At 49.8% G+C, this 23,305-nt stretch overlaps 1 protein-coding gene across 1 annotated transcript; it reads right to left on the bottom strand.

Annotated features, from left to right (window-relative positions):
- Positions 1-4,171: 4,171 nt before the first annotated feature.
- On the bottom strand, positions 4,172-12,700 carry LOC141059886 (lipocalin). Its single transcript, XM_073556061.1, has 7 exons — positions 12,547-12,700; positions 11,632-11,771; positions 11,435-11,511; positions 11,072-11,185; positions 10,889-10,990; positions 10,503-10,528; positions 4,172-4,284 (listed from the first exon to the last, which is right to left on the bottom strand). The coding sequence occupies exons 1-6, from the start codon at positions 12,640-12,642 to the stop codon at positions 10,506-10,508; spliced, it is 552 nt and encodes a 183-aa protein (XP_073412162.1). The 5' UTR covers positions 12,643-12,700; the 3' UTR covers positions 4,172-4,284; positions 10,503-10,505.
- Positions 12,701-23,305: the final 10,605 nt, after the last annotated feature.

Here is a 23,305-nt window from a genome sequence, read left to right as displayed (position 1 = left end):
TGATGTCACTGTTTTTGTTTCCTCTCTCGAGGAGGCAGGGTGGCTGATGTCAGAGGTAGGTCGCTACTTGGAGGCATCTGGGTCCAAGATCAACGGGGATAAGTGTGACAGTCTCTGGCTGGGAGGAGGAGATCCTGGTTTTGATCTCCCGGACACCCTTCCAGGACCCAAAGTCACTGCAAAAGTCCTTGGCATCGAATTTGGCCAGGTGGATTACCGCAAACAAAATTGGGACAGCAGGCTAGAGATTGTCACTCAGAAGGTGAGCCAATGGAAGGGTTGGTCTTTGACCCTCAGGGAAAGGGTAAACCTGATCAAAACTTACCTGCTTCCTTTACTGATTTATCTGGGCAGTGTGTGCATCTTGCCAGAGTCTCTCTGGACTCGGGTCTACAGTTTGTTCTTTCAATTGTTATGGGGGAATAGACTGAACCTGGTCAAGAGGGAGGTTACTTACCGTACGAGGAGACTAGGAAAGTTGGGTATGGTCAACCCTGTGGTATTCCTTGTGGATACCTTCATTAAGATCAATATTGCAAACCTCTGGAAAGAGAGGGCTCCTCTGTGGGTATTCTCCAGTAGGGGATGGTTTCAGCCTTTCTTCCAGGAATGGGAGACAGGAGGGCAAGTAAAGGATCTTCGCACACTGCATGGACATCTTCCGGCTTACGCTATCTTGGTTCTGAAGGTAATTCGCCGGTGGGGTCTGGGAATGTGGGAGATCAGGACTCTGCCAAGGAAACTCCTTGACAATAGGGTTCTGTTGACCCATTTCCAGAGGCCTCTGGTGCTCAGGGATTACCCAAGTCAGGATCTTGGGGTGGGTTTGCATCTTTTGAATTCTATCAGGATCCCCTCGAAGTTTTGGGACTTTCAGAGACCTTGGCGGTCCGCTGCACATTATTTCTAGTTAGCGCAGTTGTTAGGTATCACACATGGAACGCACGGTGCTTAGTATCTACGCAAAGGAAAATCCTCCCAGTGGACGGTGTGTTTAGGACCATACTCGATGATCTGGTGAAGGTGCGCTCTCTGGAGTATGAGAGACTGGGCACACGTAGGGCCGCTCTCCTCTGGAGGGGCTTTTCTTTTAGTGTGCCCTAGTCTGGTCATCTCCTTTCCTGGTGGTGGGCTGCTGCTGACACTGTAGATTTTTGTTTTGTGATCAGTATACAGTGATGTAGGGCTGCAGGCGCCGAACTTGGGCTTTGTGATTTGTGGGTATTGTAGTGTTTGTTTCTGTATATATTGTATATAGGGATATAGATTTGGGTGTAGGTGTTAGGTTGGGTGGTGGGAAAAGGGGGAGGTGGGTTTATCTTATGGGACACTGGGGTGTTTGGGGAAACACTGGTACTGCCTGATCTGGCCTATGGACGTTGGATATGGACTGAGGCATGAGACGCAGGACTAGCTCTCAGGTCAATGCGGGGGTTGGGAATGGTGGGTTTCAGTGTGAGGTGATTAGTTTAGTCTTGTATATATTTGTAAATTTTGTGGTTATTTTAATTAAAATTAAAAAAAGAAAAAAAAAAAGGATGTATATAGTTTTTGTTTGCTATTGTTTATTTTATTTGTTATTAGTTTGTTGGTGACCGGACCAGAAGGTGTAAGTACTTAATATTAGTTATTATTCTCTATATATGTATTATATGTGTGAGAGGAGAGAATGAGCCGCTGGACCAGTGTTCAGTATACGGATTATTTTCTGGCCTATATTCTTGTTATTTCTGTTATTATGTTTTTTATTTTTATAATAAAAGATCTACAGGATGTAACTCAGGATCAGTAATGTAATGTATGTACACAGTGACTGCACCAGCAGAATAGTGAGTGCAGCTCTGGAGTATAATACAGGATGTAACTCAGGATCTGTAATGTAATGTATGTACACAGTGACTGCACCAGCAGAATAGTGAGTGCAGCTCTGGGGTATAATACAGGATGTAACTCAGGATCAGTACAGGATAAGTAATGTATGTACACAGTGACTACACCAGCAGAATAGTGAGTGCAGCTCTGGAGTATAATACAGGATGTAACTCAGGATCAGTACAGGATCAGTAATGTAATGTATGTACACAGTGACTGCACCAGCAGAATAGTGAGTGCAGCTCTGGGGTATAATACAGGATGTAACTCAGAATCAGTACAGGATAAGTAATGTAATGTATGTACACAGTGACTACACCAGCAGAATAGTGAGTGCAGCTCTGGAGTATAATACAGGATGTAACTCAGGATCAGTACAGGATCAGTAATGTAATGTATGTACACAGTGACTGCACCAGCAGAATAGTGAGTGCAGCTCTGGGGTATAATACAGGATGTAACTCAGAATCAGTATGTTACGCCCAACTGTGGCACTGGCACATGTGGATTTGTGGACCCACTGTGCCAGAGGGCTGGGCTTACCCAGAAAGGGGCTAAGCACCTACTTTTGTTTTCACTAGAGCCTCTAGTGGTGAGGTCAGGCTTGTGTGGTAAGTAGCCGCCAGGTACCACTCATGGGCACAATCTGGCACTGCAGCTGCTGACCCCAGGGTTCAGGTACACACTGACACTGATTTAGGGCTTAGTTTAGACACAGGATACTGGGTCAAGATTTGGCGTCTTATGGACCAAGGGATAATGTTCGTGTGTAATAAAGTGCAGGTGGTGGGTATGCAACCATGGAACCAACAGTTAAAGGGGAGGTTTATTTAAACACTGGCAAAATAACTGTGTGAATATTGATAATATGGAAACGGGTAGTAAAAGCAGTCAAAAAGGCATAAACAGTAATAAACAGTATTATAAGGGGTTCTCTTATGAAAGAACTTATCAGTCTGAAGGGGACTTGCTTGAAGGGTCAGACATCTCCCACGTTGGCACCGAATCACCAGCGGCGCTTATAGTCTGAAGTCTCTCTGTACTCTGTGGTCCTTATCAATTCCCAGCTGGGGTCTGAGGGGTACAAGACAAACGGGATCCCCTCTGCTCCGAGTCCTTCTCTCCAGCACTACAGTGAAGCCTCTCCACAGGGATCAGGGGCTCTGCACTAACACTGCGGGAAACGGGGTTTCGCGCAGGGGTCACTATCTCCAGACAGGTCACAGTCTCAACACAGGACACAGCCTCAACAAAGGCCACGGTCTCTACACTGGCCTCAATCTCTGTACGTGCCACAGTCTCAATACAGGCATCCGCCTCTGCATTGGTCTCAGTCTTTCCACGAGGATCAGAACACACCTTAGCTGTCACTGCAGTCTCCGGCTCTACGTACTCAAGGACTGCAGTCTCTGTGTGCGGCACTCCGGTCTTTGCCTCCTGAACGGGAGCTCTGTCTTTCTCCTGGTCTGCGTCAGCGTCCTCTCCTGTCTGCTGCCCAGGCTGTACTGATGGAAGCGCGCGTACTTTTCCCCCTCTGGGCTCAGCTTCGGTCCTGTTCCCGGCCCCCCTACTGTCCCCCGGGGAACCTGCTGTACTGCTCAATGGTTCTGGGCACGGAGCAGAGGAGGCAACCTTCCCCCAGCTCCTCCTGTACTTCACCCCCTTACACATGCACTGGCCACTCTGGGACCAAGGGACTTTGGGAACAGGACTGGCCATGCCAGGAGACAATGTTCAGGCACTGGCTGCTTCGGGACCAGGGGACAAGGTTGAGGCGCTGGCCACTGTGGGACCAGGGGACTACAGATACGTACATGTGTGGGGTAGTTGCCTGTCCACTCCTGTAATGATGGTAGTAAGGACAGGACTGCATGTGGCAGGGAGGATAGACACAAAGTGGAGCTCACAGAGTAATAGTGGTAGAAGCAGTGTCTCCAGCAGGGCCGAGTAGTTTAGAAAATGGCTATGCAGATCTTGCTCAAGTTAGCAAATGCATCAGCTCCTGATAATGTTGGTAAGAACAGGGCTGTACATGGCGATGTGAGGGGAGGAGAAAAATGGAGAACTTAGGATGGAAGGATTGGGCGCTTCCACAGCACAGAGTACTTAAGAATGTCATAACGTAAGGTAAATAAAAAAAAGAAGTGGGTGTAATAGTAAGTGAATGGTCCCACAGTAGCCCAGAGTATTTAAGTAATTAACTGCCCTCTCAACTATCCGTAGAAACAAACTGTGTGCAGAATTCTTGTGTGCTCAGTGCTGTACAGGAAGGAGGGGAGAAATCACACAGAGGCGGCTGTGGGGATTATGCAGTTTATTGTGCGCAGACTTGTACAAACATTACGGCAGCGAGCTAACTCCATCTCTAACATAGACGCCATCTAATGGACACTGTGGTACTGGATCTTCTTTCTAGGGATAAACAGAATATTTTTTATTTATTTTACTCATTTATATAGCGCTATTAATTCCACAGCGCTTTACATGCATTATTATCGCTGTCCCCAATGGAGCTCACAGTCTAAGGGTATGTGCACACGCAGTGAAATCTGCTGCGTTTCCGCAGCGGTTGTGGCTCTGCGGAAACGCAGCAGATTCTGCTGCGTTGTACAGTACCTTTATTTCCAAGGGGAAAAAAAAACGCAGTGCACATGCTGCGGATTTTTCCGCGCGGTTTTGCTGCGGTTTACAATCCGCAGCATGTCAATTGTTTGGTGCAGAAACGCTGCAGTTTTACACCTCATCCATTATGCAAACTCCATGTGCACACAGCCTAAATTCCCTATCAATATGTCTTTGGAATGTGGGAGGAAACAGGGGGACCCGGATTTGAACCCAGGACCCCAGCGCTGCAAGGCTGCAGTGCCATCCACTGAGCTACCGTGAATATAAAACAATTCTGAAACAAAACATCCAAGAGAAGAAGCAAAAACAATTTGTCTGTACATAGCCTATCAGGAATAGTAGCATTTTGGACACCGTATTTTCGCTTCATCCAAAACTCTGCTTTCTATTAAAACGTATGTGCTTAGGTGACTATGCGGATTTACTGCATCTAATGACATTCTATTGTTGAAAATCTGCATCGGAGACTACAGAAATTGCCATGTTGCGGCTCATAAACCCGCACCGCGGGTGAGTTTACGCAGTGGTAAATAGAAGCATAGTGGGCATGGGATTTCTATAAGCCTCATCCACTGTGCTTGTAATGTAGAAATCCGCTGCCATTCCTGATCGTGGACACGCAGCCTTACAGGAGCAAACAAATCTGCAAGTATTTACAATCCAGTAACTGCCCACACAGACTATACTGAGAGGTGCTATACTGGGGTCCCCACAGACTGTACTGAGGTGCTATACTGGGGTCCCCACAGACTGTACCGAGAGGTGCTATATCGGGGTCCCCACAGACTATACTGAGAGGTGCTATATCGGGGTCCCCACAGACTATACTGAGAGGTGCTATATCGGGGTCCCCACAGACTGTACCAAGAGGCGCTATATCGGAGTCCCCACAGACTGTACCAAGAGGTGCTATATCGGGGTCCCCACAGACTGTACCAAGAGGCGCTATATCGGGGTCTCCAGACTATACTGAGAGGTGCTATATCGGGGTCCCCACAGACTGTACTGAGAGGTGCTATATCGGGGTCCCCACAGACTGTACTGAGGCGCTATATCGGGGTCCCCACAGACTGTACCAAGAGGCGCTATATCGGGGTCCCCACAGACTGTACCAAGAGGCGCTATATCGGGGTCCCCACAGACTGTACCAAGAGGTGCTATATCGGGGTCCCCACAGACTGTACCAAGAGGCGCTATATCGGGGTCTCCAGACTATACTGAGAGGTGCTATATCGGGGTCCCCACAGACTGTACTGAGAGGTGCTATATCGGGGTCCCCACAGACTGTACGGAGAGGTGCTATATCGGGGTCCCCACAGACTGTACCGAGAGGTGCTATATCGGGGTCCCCACAGACTACCGAGAGGTGCTATATCGGGGTCCCCACAGACTGCACCGAGAGGTGCTATATCGGGGTCCCCACAGACTATACTGAGAGGTGCTATATCGGGGTCCCCACAGACTGCACCGAGAGGTGCTATATCGGGGTCCCCACAGACTGCACTGAGAGGTGCTATACCGGGGTCCCCACAGACTGTACTGAGAAGTGCTATTCTGGCGTCCCCACAGACTGTACTGAGAGGTGCTATACCGGGGTCCCCACAGACTGCACCGAGAGGTGCTATACCGGTGTCCCCACAGAATGTACCGAGAGGTGCTATTCTGGGGTCCCCACAGACTGTACCGAGAGGTGCTATTCTGGGGTCCCCACAGACTGTACCGAGAGGTGCTATTCTGGGGTCCCCACAGACTGCACCGAGAGGTGCCATTCTGGGGTCCCCACAGACTGCACCGAGAAGTGCTATACTGGGGTCCCCACAGACTGTACCGAGAGGTGCTATACTGGGGTCCCCACAGACTGTACCGAGAGGTGCTATTCTGGGGTCCCCACAGACTGTACCGAGAGGTGCTATTCTGGGGTCCCCACAGACTGTACCGAGAGGTGCTATTCTGGGGTCCCCACAGACTGTACCGAGAGGTGCTATTCTGGGGTCCCCACAGACTGTACCGAGAGGTGCTATACTGGGGTCCCCACAGACTGTACCGAGAGGTGCTATTCTGGGGTCCCCACAGACTGCACCGAGAGGTGCTATTCTGGGGTCCCCACAGACTGTACTGAGGTGCTATACTGGGGTCCCCACAGACTGTACCGAGAGGTGCTATATCGGGGTCCCCACAGACTGTACAGAGAGGTGCTATACCGGGGTCCCCACAGACTGTACCGAGAGGTGCTATATCGGGGTCCCCACAGACAGCACCGAGAGGTGCTATATCGGGGTCCCCACAGACTGCACCGAGAGGTGCTATATCGGGGTCCCCACAGACTGCACCGAGAGGTGCTATATCGGGGTACCCACAGACTGCACCGAGAGGTGCTATATCGGGGTCCCCACAGACTGTACCGAGAGGTGCTATATCGGGGTCCCCACAGACTGTACCGAGAGGTGCTATATCGGGGTCCCCACAGACTGCACCGAGAGGTGCTATATCGGGGTCCCCACAGACTGCACCGAGAGGTGCTATTCTGGGGTCCCCACAGACTGTACTGAGAGGTGCTATTCTGGGGTCCCCACAGACTGTACCGAGAGGTGCTATATCGGGGTCCCCACAGACTGCACCGAGAGGTGCTATTCTGGGGTCCCCACAGACTGCACCGAGAGGTGCTATTCTGGGGTCCCCACAGACTGCACCGAGAGGTGCTATTCTGGGGTCCCCACAGACTGTACCGAGAGGTGCTATACTGGGGTCCCCACAGACTGTACCGAGAGGTGCTATTCTGGGGTCCCCACAGACTGCACCGAGAGGTGCTATTCTGGGGTCCCCACAGACTGTACTGAGGTGCTATACTGGGGTCCCCACAGACTGTACCGAGAGGTGCTATATCGGGGTCCCCACAGACTGTACAGAGAGGTGCTATACCGGGGTCCCCACAGACTGCACCGAGAGGTGCTCTTCTGGGGTCCCCACAGACTGCACTGAGGTGCTGTTCTGGGGTCCCCACAGACTGCACCGAGAGGTGCTATTCTGGGGTCCCACAGACTGTACTGAGAGGTGCTATACCGGGGTCCCCACAGACTGTACTGAGAGGTGCTATTCTGGGGTCCCCACAGACTGTACCGAGAGGTGCTATTCTGGGGTCCCCACAGACTGTACCGAGAGGTGCTATACCGGGGTCCCCACAGACTGCACCGAGAGGTGCTATACCGGTGTCCCCACAGAATGTACCGAGAGGTGCTATTCTGGGGTCCCCACAGAATGTACCGAGAGGTGCTATACTGGGGTCCCCACAGACTGTACTGAGAGGTGCTATACTGGGGTCCCCACAGACTGTACTTACAAATTTCATACAGGGGTCCCCATAGACTGTACTGACAAGTGTTATACCGGGATCCCCACAGACTTCCAATAAGTGCTATACTGGGGTCCCCATAGACTGTACTTACAAATTTCATACAGGGGTCCCCATAGACTGTACTGACAAGTGTTATACCGGGATCCCCACAGACTGTACCGAGAGGTGCTATACCGGGGTCCCCACAGACTGCACCGAGAGGTGCTATTCTGGGGTCCCCACAGACTGTACCGAGAGGTGCTATACCGGGGTCCCCACAGACTGCACCGAGAGGTGCTATACCGGTGTCCCCACAGAATGTACCGAGAGGTGCTATTCTGGGGTCCCCACAGAATGTACCGAGAGGTGCTATACTGGGGTCCCCACAGACTGTACCGAGAGGTGCTATTCTGGGGTCCCCACAGACTGTACCGAGAGGTGCTATTCTGGGGTCCCCACAGACTGTACCGAGAGGTGCTATACTGGGGTCCCCACAGACTGTACCGAGAGGTGCTATTCTGGGGTCCCCACAGACTGCACCGAGAGGTGCTATTCTGGGGTCCCCACAGACTGTACTGAGGTGCTATACTGGGGTCCCCACAGACTGTACCGAGAGGTGCTATATCGGGGTCCCCACAGACTGTACTGAGAGGTGCTATATCGGGGTCCCCACAGACTGTACCGAGAGGTGCTATACCGGGGTCCCCACAGACTGTACCGAGAGGTGCTATATCGGGGTCCCCACAGACAGCACCGAGAGGTGCTATATCGGGGTCCCCACAGACTGCACCGAGAGGTGCTATATCGGGGTACCCACAGACTGCACCGAGAGGTGCTATATCGGGGTACCCACAGACTGCACCGAGAGGTGCTATATCGGGGTCCCCACAGACTGTACCGAGAGGTGCTATATCGGGGTCCCCACAGACTGTACCGAGAGGTGCTATATCGGGGTCCCCACAGACTGTACCGAGAGGTGCTATATCGGGGTCCCCACAGACTGCACCGAGAGGTGCTATATCGGGGTCCCCACAGACTGCACCGAGAGGTGCTATTCTGGGGTCCCCACAGACTGTACTGAGAGGTGCTATTCTGGGGTCCCCACAGACTGTACCGAGAGGTGCTATATCGGGGTCCCCACAGACTGCACCGAGAGGTGCTATTCTGGGGTCCCCACAGACTGTACTGAGAGGTGCTATTCTGGGGTCCCCACAGACTGCACCGAGAGGTGCTATTCTGGGGTCCCCACAGACTGCACTGAGGTGCTGTTCTGGGGTCCCCACAGACTGCACCGAGAGGTGCTATTCTGGGGTCCCCACAGACTGTACTGAGGGGTGCTATTCTGGGGTCCCCACAGACTGTACTGAGGGGTGCTATACCGGGGTCCCCACAGACTGCACGAGAGGTGCTATACCGGTGTCCCCACAGAATGTACCGAGAGGTGCTATACCGGGGTCCCCACAGACTGTACCGAGAGGTGCTATTCTGGGGTCCCCACAGACTGTACCGAGAGGTGCTATACCGGGGTCCCCATAGACTGCACCGAGAGCTGCTATATCGGGGTCCCCATAGACTGCACTGAGAGGTGCTATTCTGGGGTCCCCACAGACTGCACTGAGGTGCTGTTCTGGGGTCCCCACAGACTGCACCGAGAGGTGCTATTCTGGGGTCCCACAGACTGTACTGAGAGGTGCTATACCAGGGTCCCCACAGACTGCACTGAGACGTGCTATTCTGGGGTCCCCACAGACTGTACTGAGAGGTGCTATTCTGGGGTCCCCACAGACTGTACTGAGAGGTGCTATTCTGGGGTCCCCACAGACTGTACTGAGAGGTGCTATTCTGGGGTCCCCACAGACTGTACCGAGAGGTGCTATACCGGGGTCCCCACAGACTGCACCGAGAGGTGCTGTTCTGGGGTCCCCACAGACTGCACTGAGGTGCTGTTCTGGGGTCCCCACAGACTGCACCGAGAGGTGCTATTCTGGGGTCCCACAGACTGTACTGAGAGGTGCTATTCTGGGGTCCCCACAGACTGTACCGAGAGGTGCTATACCGGGGTCCCCACAGACTGCACCGAGAGGTGCTCTTCTGGGGTCCCCACAGACTGCACTGATGTGCTGTTCTGGGGTCCCCACAGACTGCACCGAGAGGTGCTATTCTGGGGTCCCACAGACTGTACCGAGAGGTGCTATTCTGGGGTCCCCACAGACTGTACCGAGAGGTGCTATACCGGGGTCCCCACAGACTGCACCGAGAGGTGCTATACCGGTGTCCCCACAGAATGTACCGAGAGGTGCTATTCTGGGGTCCCCACAGAATGTACCGAGAGGTGCTATACTGGGGTCCCCACAGACTGTACTGAGAGGTGCTATACTGGGGTCCCCACAGACTGTACTTACAAATTTCATACAGGGGTCCCCATAGACTGTACTGACAAGTGTTATACCGGGATCCCCACAGACTTCCAATAAGTGCTATACTGGGGTCCCCACAGACTGTACTTACAAATTTCATACAGGGGTCCCCATAGACTGTACTGACAAGTGTTATACCGGGATCCCCACAGACTTCCAATAAGTGCTATACTGGGGTCCCCATAGACTGTACAGTCCTATAGTCTCCCCTCTCAGCGTGCTGGCGTCAGTTGTCTGGTCTGCTTGGTAATACTCACATTTTAGACTTCGGACATGCATTTATCTGTGAGGAGGAAACAAAACATGGGATCAGTTTGCAGATAATTAATAATAAGGTGGCTATGGGGGATACTGGTTGTCACGGGGCCATAATGGCTGTGAAACTGCTATAGACATATATAATTGTTATCAAGAGGGCACTGTGGGGGGCATAAATCAATTACATACATGGTAGTATAGGGAACTTAGGGGGTTCTGCTATTGCTGTTATTATGAGGATGTCATTGGGTGCTGGACATTTATGTGCGTATGTGTAATAGTTGTCATGGGGGCGTAGAGAAGCTCTATGGCTGCTTTATGGACATAGTGGCACAGGTGCTGGCACATTACTGGCATGCCATGTGGTTAATATACGATACATTACCGGTGTGAGGCAGAATTATGATGTTGTCGTCAGTCAGTCCTTGCTCCTTTGCTAGTTCTTTGAACTTCTCCAGGAGCTCAGGTCTCAGGTCCTTGTTTCTGCCTGCAAATGTGGAGCGAGACATATTTACATCTCAAGATCTCATAGACAACGGCTGACCTGTGAGCTCGAGGGGGCACTTACCATGCAGAGACACAACGGTGTTGACCTCACTGCCCTTGATCTTAATGGCGTGCATCAAAGTGTATTCATCGTAGTTGGTTTCCACCACACGGATGACGTGGTCGCTGCCATAACCTTGGAGGAGGACGCAGACCTTACATTATTTCTGTAACTCCTGATGATCTCTACCTGTCTTCGCCTTCCTGAAGCTCTCTTAGATATTGCATTTTAGCACAGAAATTGAACTAATTCTATAGGTACTTCTAGAGCCAAGTGGTGCCAGGTATGCCACTCATCTCCCCGCATGTTACACCTGTGCTCTCACTATTCCAGGCTCATGTTCCTGACACATACCATGCAATATCCAACATAGCGGTGACTTACGTGGACTCTTGGACAGGAAGCGTCCGGGCTGGTCTGTCTTGATATAGGTCATGCTTCGCTTCTCACATCGATCCAGCCTGGAAAGTGACAAAAATAGGATATAGATGGCCCTAACAACCCTGCAGGGAGCCATAGAGTGTCCATATTTATTGTCATCCAGCTTTCCTAGGGCTCCCACTGTGATTTTTTTCCCTTACTTTGGATAGGTGGCGACAACATCGAGGTTCCCATCAGCAGTGGGGGTGATGACGGTCGTGCACATCTTCATCTGCTGCTTCTTGGACTGGAACCAGGCAGAGTTGGAAGCCAGGCCAATGCCATACCACTTCCCTACAATCTGCAGAAGGAAGGGTTGTTAGGCAAAGGAAAAATGTCCATGTCAACCCTTCCACCGCACCCCCCATATCCCTGGCACACAGCCAATGCCTATTGTCAATTCAAAACTGTATCACTGCATGGTTGCTACGAGCAACACTACTGTTACTATGTATAACAAAAGGTTCTGCAGCGTTCCAATAGACTTTGTGTTCTACTGCCTCACCATTGTCAACATCTCTGCTTGTAGTCAAGCATTTGGAGCATTTATTATTTACATCCAGAGGCTAAAAGACCGGAAGTCTTCGAAGATTTTGCCACAGTTGTGTCCAAGCTAGGCACATATATATCCAGTCTATAAGTCCAGACTGATACATTGTACCAAACTGTCAGGATAGGAGAGATGCTGGATACAAGTGTAACATACCTTCACCTGTGAGAATTATCAGGCTGGTGCATGGTTTTATCACCTGGTTGTAAACAAAAAGGTTCCCAATTACAGACAGCAAGTGGAGATCTTGAGCAGTGAGTCATTAAAACGCAAAGTCTTTGGAAAGTTCTAAAACTTCTCTTTCCATGATGCGTCCAGTGACCGTGCTAGGTAATGCTTGGCATATGGGCGATACGCAGACCCACTTAATGTGACTGTTCCAGTAGGTTTTCCAGAAGTCCTACATGAATATACAGCTCTTGTGATCTTACCCTGACCTGTGCCAAATGATAACACCAGCTCTGCTGTAAGCCCATGTAAATAATGCTATACCCCCTTTTTGGGTTGGATATAATTTGTGACTCACCTTCTCCTCCTGGAAGTCCGGCTGTACGGGCACTTCCCCATAGGCACACAGGGCATAAAGGGCGATGAGGGCTAAGCTGAGCACGAGTCCCTTCATGGTCCTAGGTTGCTCCCAAAGTCTTCTGATGTCTCCTGTTATGTTGATGTTGATACTGGACCTGCCACCCTTATATAGAGGTTCATCGGACAATCCCACAGCTGGTTGCTGGCCCGGGGACTCGGGCTGGCAAGTCTTAACATCACCCCCCGTGTTCCCCCTGCAGAGAATGGTATGGAATGTGCCCAGTGGGTAGGGGAGGAAGCTGGGGCGTGGGGTTCAGGGGTTGGAAGGTGTCATCAGTTTTTCTGCGTATTCCAGCTGTGCAGCACATTGGTTTCATTACACTGAATAACAAAGTCCCTGTAAATGCAGAAATCCTGATCTGTCTATAAATGCATCATGCGGTGTATGTGCTGGACGTGCCGGAGGCGTCAGGAGACCTGACACACCAGAACATCCTTCTAGTGGCACCATCACATAATGCAAACGCAAATCCAGCATGTCCCCATAACAGTGCATCATCCGCATATCCCCCATAACAATGTGTCATTCATTGATCCCTCACATGGTAAAGAAACAAGTGTGCAAAGATGCTTTCGGATCACCAAATAAGGAAAAGTATTGTAAACAACAAAAAGGGAAGGAAAACACTTAACAAACCGCTAATAAGACCACCACCTATCCTCATATGCCCCAAATTATAAATACACAGGATATCTAACAACGATAATAAGCATGCATGATACAACACAGTTAGATGAACACCGCTCTATAAGCATTACATGTTCTGTGCACAACAACAATGTGAACAAAGTCTTACGCCACCTTGAACTGAAATTATTGCTCGGGTGAAAATAGCAAGTACAAATGGTCCAGACTCCAGACAATCAATAATGAAAAACAGTGACCTGAATGTGAACCAACAAGATGGATGGCAAGGTGGATATGCAAGAGCAAGAATGAAATTAATAAACCTGTGAAGTCAGGCAGAAATTAAAGTGAGGAAGGAACACTTAGGAATTCTTAGAACCCCCATAACCGTGCGTTATCCACAGATCCCCCGTAACAGTGCATCATCCACAGATCCCCATAACAGTGCATCCTGTACAGATCCCCCATAATAGTGCATCATCCACAGATCCCCATAACAGTGCGTCCTGTACAGATCCCCCATAACAGTGCATCATCCACAGATCCCCATAACAGTGCATCCTGTACAGATCCCCCATAACAGTGCATCATCCACAGATCCCCATAACAGTGCGTCTTCCACAGATCTCCCATAGCAGTGCATCATCCACAGATCCCCATAACAGTGCATCCTGTACAGATCCCCCATAACACTGCATCATCCACAGATCCCCATAACAGTGCGTACTGTACAGATCCCCCATAACAGTGCATCATCCACAGAACCCCATAACAGCGCGTCTTCCACAGATCTCCCATAGCAGTGCATCATCCACAGATCCCCCATAACAAAGCATCATCCACAGATCCCCCATATCAGTGCATCCTGTACAGATCCTCATAACAGTGCATTATCCGCAGATCCCCCATAATAGTGTGTTCTCCTCAGATCCCCATAACAGTGCATCATCCGCAAATCCCCCATGAAAGTGCATCATTCGCAGGTTACCCGTCTCAGACCGTCATCTGCAAAACTCCCATAATAGTGCGTCATCCATAGATTCCCCATAACAGTGCGTTATCCCAGGATCCCCCATGAGCAGAAATTTTGAATATGGTGAGGAGTTTAAATGCAATTGTAATTTACAAAGTTGTAATAATGGAAGGCAGGATGTTGTTTTCAATGTCTCCCCCATTCCCTGAACTAAGTGGTTTTGTTTCTTTGCTGTTTATTTGGATGGGCAAGATACATTTGCAGTGATGTTTGGTTCCTCCTGGCAGCTGGTATTTGGGTTTATCATTGTGTGCTGATGTGGGCGCCTGGCACATTCCTGCATGTGTTGTGGCCTGTCTATGAGAGCTGATGGAAAACATGTTATTTAACTGCCCATGTGTATAACAAGCAATTGTGTAACAGACCCTGAACTAGCCAATCACACAGAAAAGATGGAAGTTTCTAGACACTGCGCAGTGCAAGAAGTACAGGAAAACCGCATCCAGATCCCTGAGATAGCTTTAGCCTTTTCGCTGGTGAGCAGCTTCTGCATGGAAACCGATTCTCCAATATACAGGTGCATCTCACAAAATTAGAATATCATCGAAAAGTTACTTTATTTCCGTTATAAATTACAAAAAGTGAAACTCACATATTATATAGAGTCATTACAAACAGAGTAATCTATTTCAAGTGTTTGGGGGGAGGCCAGGCTCACAATCTCCATTCTTGGATGGGGCTGAGGGCCAGGTTCAGTGCGGCCGCTCATGTCCACCCCATATCTGTATGGAAGTTGTGCTCTGGACACAGTCATCGGAGAACAGAAAAGCTTCTTCCCCAAACTTTTCCCACAAAGCTGGAGCTACAACTGTCCACAGTGTCTTGTTGTGAAGATTAAGATTTCCCTGTACTGGAACTAAGGGGCTGAGGTCGATCCCTGATAACGGGCCCATATCATTATTCTCCACCAAACTGCATACCTCCAAACTTTTGAAGAAGGGAAAGAGGCACAATGGCTGCAGCACGTGTAGCGCGCTGCGGCAAAATTTAGGCCACACCCCCGATCACACCCATTTCACAACTATTCACACCCATGTCCACGCCCCAACCGCACCCATTTTGCACTGCTAATCACACTGACTGGTACCGAGGGTACTGTGGCTAGCATTATGGGTACAGTGGCTGGCATTATGGGCAGAGTGGCTGGTACTGTTGGCACACTGAATGGTACTGAGGAAAAGAAAGAACAGAGAGAGAAAAAAAAACAGAGAAAGAAAGAACAGAGAGGGAAAGAAAGAGGGGAAAAAGAGAACAGAAAGAAAGAGGGGAAAGAGAGAGCAGAGAGAAAGAAAGAGGGGAAAGAAAGAAACAAAGAAAGAACAGAGAGAGAAGGAAGGAGGGGACAGAAAAAACAGAGAGAGGAAAAAAGAAATAGGGGAAAGAAAGATTGAACAGAGAGGGAGAGAGAAAGAAAGGGGGGAAAGAAAGATCAGAGAGAGACAGAAAGAAAGAGAACTGAGAGAAAGAGGGGAAAGAAAGAACAGAGAGAAAGAAAGGGGAAAGAATTAAACAGAGAGAGAGAACAGAAAGAAAGAACAGAGAGGGAGAGAGAAAGAAAGAGGGGAAAGAAAGATCAGAGAGAAAGAGAAAGAAAGAGAACAGAGAGAAAGAGGGGAAAGAGAGAACAGAGAAAAAAGAAAGAAAGAGGGGAAAGAAAGAAACAGAGAGAGAGAAAGAACAGAAAGAAAGAGGGGAAATAAAGACCAGAGAGAGAAAGAAAGAGAAAGAAAATGGAGCAGAGAGAAATTGGGGAAAGAGAGAACAGAGCAAGAAAGAAAGAAAGAGGGGAAAGAAAGAAACAGAGAGAAAGATAGGGGAAAGAAAAAAAGAACAGAGAGAGAAAACAAGAAAGAGGGGAAGAAAGAAAGAACATAGAGAGAGAGAGAAAGAAAGAGAAAGAAAGAGAGGACATAGAGAGAAAGAAAGAACAGAGAGAGAAAGAAAGATGAGAGAGAAAGAAAGAGAGGGGAAAGAAAGAGAAAGAACACAGCAAAAGAAGGAACAGAGAGAAAGAGTGGAAAGAAAGAACAGAGAGAGAAAGAATAGAGAGAAAGAATGAGGGGACAGAAAAAAACAACAGAGAGAAAAAAAAGAAAGAGGGGAAAGAAAGAACACAAAGAGAGAGAAAGAAAGAACAGAGAGAGAAAAAGAGAAAGAAAGAAAGAACAGAGAGAGAAAGAAAGAGGGGAAAGAAAGAGAACAGAGAGAGGAAAGAAAGAAAGAACAGAGAGAAAGAAAGAAAGAACAGAGAGAGAGAAAGAGGGGAAAGAAAGAGAACAGAGAGAAAGAAAGAACAGAGAGAGAGAGAAAGGAAGAACAGAGAGAAAAAGAAAGATTAAAGAGAGAAAGAGGGGAAAGAAAGAAAGAACAGAGAGAGAGAAAGGAAGAGGGGAAAGAAAGAAGAGAGAGAGAAAGAAACAGAGAGAGAAAGAAATAAAGATTCTATAAAGAAACTATAGCAGCCTGGCTCACATTTTAGTGCCCACCTGAGCCTCCTGATGCAGGACATATCATGATCCGCTCACATGGCCAACATCGCCGAGTCCAAGGCGATCCCACTCTCCACGCTGTCGGAGGAGGACACAGTGATGGATCTGAAGCATTCCCTGAAGTGCCTCCATGGTTCCTTCACAATCTCCTCCCGAAATTACCTAATTTCCGACCAACTTCGAGCACGTCATTTCCGGTGGAACGTCACATGCGAATTTTAAAGTGCTCCTCGGGGCTCCACCGTGTACTCCTGTGTCCGCGGGAAAAGTAACCTCCCGGCCAGGGCAGTGGGGCAGACTCAAAATCGGGACTGTCTTGCTGGATCCGGGATGGTTGGGAGGTATAAGTGCTCCCCACCATACACCTTGTACACGCATGGCTCTGCACACCTCATACACACACGGCTCCGCTCCTTACACCTCACGCACACACGGCTCCACTCAGTACACACATGGCTCCACTACGTAATCCTCGTACACATGCGGCTCTGCTCCGTACACCTAGTACACATGCGGTTCCACTCCGTACACCTCGTACACATGCGGCTCCGCTCCGTACACATGCGGCTCCGCTCCATACACATGCGGCTCCACTCTATACACCCTGTACACACATGGCTGTGCTCCGCTCCATACACACACAGCTCAGCTCCGTACACTTCGTACACACAGGTTTCCGTTTCGTACGCCCCGTACACACGCGGCTCCACTGCGTACAACCCGTAGACACATGGCTCCACTTCATACACTAGCGGCTCCACTCGGTACACCCTGTACACACACGGCTCGGCTCAGCTCTGTACACACACAGCTCAGCTCCGTACACCTCGTACTCATGCGGCTCCACTCCGTACACCTCCTACAAACGCGGCTCTGCTCCATACGCATGTCTGCTCCGTACACCTCGTACACACGCGGCTTTGCTTCGTACACCTCATACACACGCGGCTCTGCTTTGTACACACACGGCTCCTCTCTGTACACTGTTAGCGTGGGTGGTCAGGAGCCGGAATCTCCAGGAGTGGACCCTCTGGACCGTGGCACCGAGGCGCCCTGGGTGAGCTGCCAGGTGGAACCGACCCCTATACAGGGACCATTAGGAGCAGGCCCAGGGGTTCAAGTACTACGGTAGCCGGTACCGAGAGGGGCGGCTCAGAATGGACTAGAGTAGGAGTGCGGGATTGAAGTGTAGACTGTAAGGCTGGAATATGGAGAGGTGGCTGGAGCGGAACACAGGAGACAGGACTGAAGTAGCACTGTAGGAGTATGGATAACTGGATGGAGCAGAAACACCGGAGGCAGGACTGGAGTAGGATGGAACAGGAATGCTGGTGCAGGACTGGAGTAGGATGGAACTGGAACACAGGAACAGGACTGGAGTAGGATGGAACTGGAACACAGGAACAGGACTGGAGTAGGATGGAACAGGAACACAGGAACAGGACTGGAGTAGGATGGAACAGGAACAGGACTGGAGTAGGATGGAACTGGAACGCATGAACAGGACTGGAGTAGGATGGAACTGGAACACAGGAACAGGACTGGAGTAGGATGGAACAGGAACGCTGGAGCAGGACTTGAGTAGGATGGAATGGAACACAGGAACAGGACTGGAGTTGGAAGGAACAGGAACGCTGGAGCAGGACTGGAGTATAATGGAACTGGAACACAGGAGACAGGGCTGCAAGGCTGCTGCAGGAAACACCGCGGACGGAGCCGAGAGGCTGCAGAGAGCTCAGGAGGAAGCAGGGCCCAGTGTGCAAGGTAACACAATGATCAGGCGCCTTCCTCAGGGGAAGGCGGCCTGATATGGCACCGTCTGGTCTGCCATTGGTCCGAAGGTGCTTCCGGGTCAGAGCACAGCTGGAGCACAAGAAGCAGAAGGGAGGCGCGGCCTATGGCTCATGCGCATTGCATGCAGGGATGGCGTCGGCCGCGAGCCCGTCAGAGGGAGCGGAAGCCGGGTGAGTATGACGGAGCGGTGTAACATACACCTTGTACACATGCGGCTCCGCTCCTTACACCCCGTACACACGTGGCTCCGCTCCATATGCATCTCTGCTCCGTACACCTCGTACACACGTGGCTTTGCTTTGTACACCTCCTACACATGTACACACACGGCTCCGCTCTGTACACCTCGTACATACGAAGTTCCGCTCCATACGCATCTCTGCTCCGTACACCTCGTACACACGCGGCTTTGCTTCGTACACCTCGTACACACGCGGCTCCTCTCCGTACACCTCGTACACACACGGCTCCACTCTGTACACCCCGTACACACACGGCTCTGCTCCGCTCCATACACACACGGCTCAGCTCCGTACACTTCATACACACAGGTTTCCATTTCGTACTCCCCGCACACACGCAGCTCCGCTGCGTACAACCCGTACACACATGGCTCCTCTTCATACGCATCTCTGCTTCGTACACCTCGTACACACAGCTCCGCTCCATACACACATGGCTCCTCTCTGTACACCTCATACACACGCGGCTCCGCTCCTTACACCCGGTACACACATGGCTCTGCTCCATACGCATCTCTGCTCCGTACACCTCGTACACATGCAGCTTTGCTTCGTACACCTTGTACACATACGACTCCGCTCCGTACACCTCGTACACACGCGGCTCCGCTCCATACGCATCTCTGCTCCTACTCCTCATACACATGCGGCTTTGCTTCGTACACCTCGTACACACGTGGCTCAGCTCTGTACACCTCGTACACATGCGACTCCGCTCCATAAACACATGGCTCTGCTCTGTACACCTCGTACACATGCGGCTTTGCTTCGTACACCTCGTACACACGCGGCTTTGCTTCATACATCTCGTACACACGGCTCCGCTCCATACACCTTGTAAAGCCCTTCTGACACCACACATAAACTTCCCTCATCCAGCACCATGATGACCAGCACAGCAGAGAGAGTTCTGCATACCCAGGCTCATCCCTAGGCTGTAGTTCTCTTCTCTGTGCGCACAGGACCTGTGATGAGGTCACAGGAGGAGAGGAGTCAGGAGTCACATGATGATCATGTGACTCCTGACTCCTCCCCTCCTGTGACCTCATCACAGGTCCTGTGCCCACAAAAGAGAACTACAGCTTAGCAATGTCATTGCAAGCTGTGAGTTGCTGTGTGGGTCTCTGGGAAAGCGAGGATGGGGTGCATGGGGGGGCGTGCGGCTTATCTCCCTGTAGTGCGGGAAAAATAGTGTCCCGGGCAGGACAGCGGGTGGGCGGAGCAAAAACGGGACTATCCCGCGAAATCCGGGACGGTTGGGAGCTATGCAAACTGTACAGTGGGCACATTGCAGTTAGGCGGGTAATGATCTCCTGACATTAACCAAACCCAGACTCGTCCATCAGACGTTAGACAGAGAAGTGCGATCCGTCACTACAAAGAATACGTTTTCCCTAGAGTCCAGTGGTGGTGGCTTTACACCACTCCATCCAACAATCGGCATTATGCATGGTGAGGTACGGCTGTGTGCAGCTGCTCAGTCATGAAGCTCCCAGCTGGGGCGCAGTGTTTGTGGTGATAGTAATGCCAGAGGAGGTCTGGGTTCTGTAGTTATGGAGTCAGAAGAGTGGTGGTGACTTTCCTGCCTTCTCCTCCTCAGCACTCACCCTCCCGCTCTGTAACATTACATGTGGTCTTCACTTCATGGCTGAGTTGCTACAGTTTCTTCCACTTAATATCACTCACAGGTGATGGGGGAGATTCAGGAGGAAGAAATTATTAAGATGTTTGGTTCAATACTTTCCACCATAGAGCCCTCGAACCAGTATCTCTGCAGGTCAGTGTTTCCTCCATATTGTAGGTAAGCTTCTATCTCTTTGGCTATCCTTATGATGCAGCCCAAGAACCATATTTTGCGTTCAGCAATTATTTAACCAGGTTGATGTAAACAGGATCACATTTCCTGCAAAACTCCCCCCTACTCCTTCTCTAATGAGCCGAGATTACAGGATTATCTTATTTACATAAAATTTTCCTTTAGATTATAAAAGGATTTGTAGTCCCCTGGGGTTTCCGTCACTGGGGTGAGTCCAGGTTCCCTGCAGGATGTAGAAATGATCCCCTTAAATCTAAGCGCAGACCGCTGAGCTATTGTGCTAGGAAATGGTATAGACGCCAGAATGCTTTTCTCTAGTGCGGGCTCATTTCACGTTGCAGCACTGATTATCCGATAATCTCATTATATGGGAACCGAGCTCCCAAAATGTGGGTGGTAAAGGCCCAACCGCATAGCTGCAGGGACGGAATGGATAGGTCTGCATGTACGGAGCACGGGTTGTTACCTATGTTTCGTACATTGCAACTTTAAGGCAGCTGTATAGTGCCCTGACTATTTATATCTTGGCACTTTGGGGAAAATCGTGCAAAATTTTGATAAATCTGACCACAATTACATCAGTAAGAAATGAGAGTTCCCTGCATAATCTTTATACATTGAGGTACTAAATTATATCAGAATTACTCGACACACAGGGCACAAACAACCACCTGTGTCTGGTGTACAGGGTCCAGGCCCTGAGCATCAGGGCCCTGTGTGTAGTAGCCCTTCAAAGTTAAGAATATGAGGAAGCAGTAAATGTACAATGAAAATATTGAATTTAGTTTTTGAGGGGGCTGGTTTGGGGTTTGGTCTGGGGTCCGGTTAATTTTAGAGTCTAAAGTGGGGTATTAATTCATGTTATGGGTTTGGAGTCCAACACACAGAGATCTAAACTATGTTTTCATTAATTTTCGGGGCTGGTTTGGGGTAAAATTCATTTTAGAGGTCAGGCCTGGAGTCTCATCAATTTTAGGTATCTAATTTGAAGGCTGGATTCATTTTAGGTCTGATTAACTTTTGATGCAGCTTTGGGGTCTGAATTCATTTTTTGGTTCTAGTCTGGGGTGTGAATTTGATTTTTTAGGGTCTTACTGGGGTTAGAAATAATTTTTGAGGTCTTGTCTGAGTCAGATTAATTTTAAGCATCAATGCGGGGTCTGATTAATTTTAGGTGCTGGTCTGGGGTCTGATTCATTTTAGAAGCAACTGTAGTCTGGGGTCTGTTTAATTTCATGGGCTGGCCTGGAGTCTTATTCATTTCTGGAGCTCGCCTAGGGTCTTATTCATTTCTGGAGCTGGTCTGTGGTCTGATTCAGTTTAGGTGCTAGTCTGGAGTCTGTTTCATTTCAGGGGCTTGCTGGGGTCAGATTCATTTGAGAGCTGGTCTGGGAACTAAATCATTTTAGGAGCTGGCTTGGGGTCTGATTCATTTCAGGGGCTGACTTGGGGTCTGTTTCATTTCAGGAGCTGTCTGGGAACTAAATAATTTTAGGAGCTGGCTTGGGGTCTGATTCATTTCAGGGGCTGACTTGGGGTCTGTTTCATTTCAGGAGCTGTCTGGGAACTAAATAATTTTAGGAGCTGGCTTGGGGTCTGATTCATTTCAAGGGCTGACTTGGGGTCTGTTTCATTTCAGGAGCTGGTCTGGGAACTAAATCATTTTAGGAGCTGGCTTGGGGTCTGATTCATTTCAAGGGCTGACTTGGGGTCTGTTTCATTTCAGGAGCTGGTCTGGGAACTAAATCATTTTAGGAGCTGGCTTGGGGTCTGATTCTGCAACTACTTACATTATATGAAGGGGTTATAACTACAGGGGGTGCAGGCTTTGAAGTCTAAATAAGGCCAAAGAGATTTCTGCAGTAGAAGTGTAAAAGATTTTGCATGTGTCCCCCTGGGTTTCCAGTTACACCACTGAATATGTAGATTAGGTCTAGAAGACGCTAGAGCAGTGGTTCCCAATCCCCAGTCCTCGCAGACCCCAATAGGTCATGTTTTCAGGATTTCCATAGTGTTACACATGTGAGAGAATTCCTGATGCCTTAATGATACTTCCATCACCTGTGAAATACTAAAGAAATCCGGAAAGCATGACCTGTTGGGGTCCGCGAGGACTAGAGTTTGTGAACCACTGCTCTAGAGCATTGAATCTTTTTAGTGCTGCACATTGTTCGCCGGTCAAGCCTTGTCACTGCACCCCACTTAATATTTTGGGGGACGTGCACAGCCAGTCATACAGCGCTGTCCTCGTCCTGAACCCTCCATCTGTTTGCATACGTTATATAAGCAGCTTGCATCCACAAATTCCATCTCCAATTATACAAGCTCCATGCCTGCAGGGGAATAAAGAGGGGGCCGAGAGGGTTTTGGGCTAGATTTAAAGAGAATCTTCAGGACAGGTCTGGACCTCTCCACTTGCTGACCCCAAGTTTCTCAGAAACACAAGCGTGGTTTGTTTTTCAGGGTAGAATGATCCAGGCCGTGGTGGGCAGGTGTCATCGCCTTGGGCTGTGAGTGCTGTGGACGAGCCGGTCCTGCTGGGAATGACCTGGACTCAGAGCAGTATGCACTGTCCATCAACTTATATATCCATTCAAAGCTGTTATATTACATATCCGTGTACTACAAGTATAATGATACAGTGTGTTCTGAACTGTTCATCCGGCGCCTCCTGGTTCATGTCTAGATTGTCAAA

Source organism: Dendrobates tinctorius, unplaced genomic scaffold (assembly GCF_039654945.1).
Source record: "Dendrobates tinctorius isolate UK_male_01 unplaced genomic scaffold, ASM3965494v1 ptg000231l, whole genome shotgun sequence".
In the NCBI taxonomy this organism is placed as follows: Eukaryota; Metazoa; Chordata; class Amphibia; order Anura; family Dendrobatidae; genus Dendrobates; species Dendrobates tinctorius.
Note: the sequence above shows the minus strand (reverse complement) of the source record. Positions and strands in the feature narration are given on the sequence as shown.

Bases quoted from the DNA above. Each gene is read 5' to 3' on its own strand.
- LOC141059886 (XM_073556061.1), bottom strand. From the start codon at position 12,642: ATGAAGGGACTCGTGCTCAGCTTAGCCCTCATCGCCCTTTATGCCCTG. The intron at 11,772-12,546 runs GTGAGTCACAAA...TTCCTTCTGCAG, and splicing joins CGGACTTCCAGGAGGAGAAG to ATTGTAGGGAAGTGGTATGG. The intron at 10,991-11,071 runs GTAAGTGCCCCC...CCACATTTGCAG, and splicing joins CACCGTTGTGTCTCTGCATG to GCAGAAACAAGGACCTGAGA.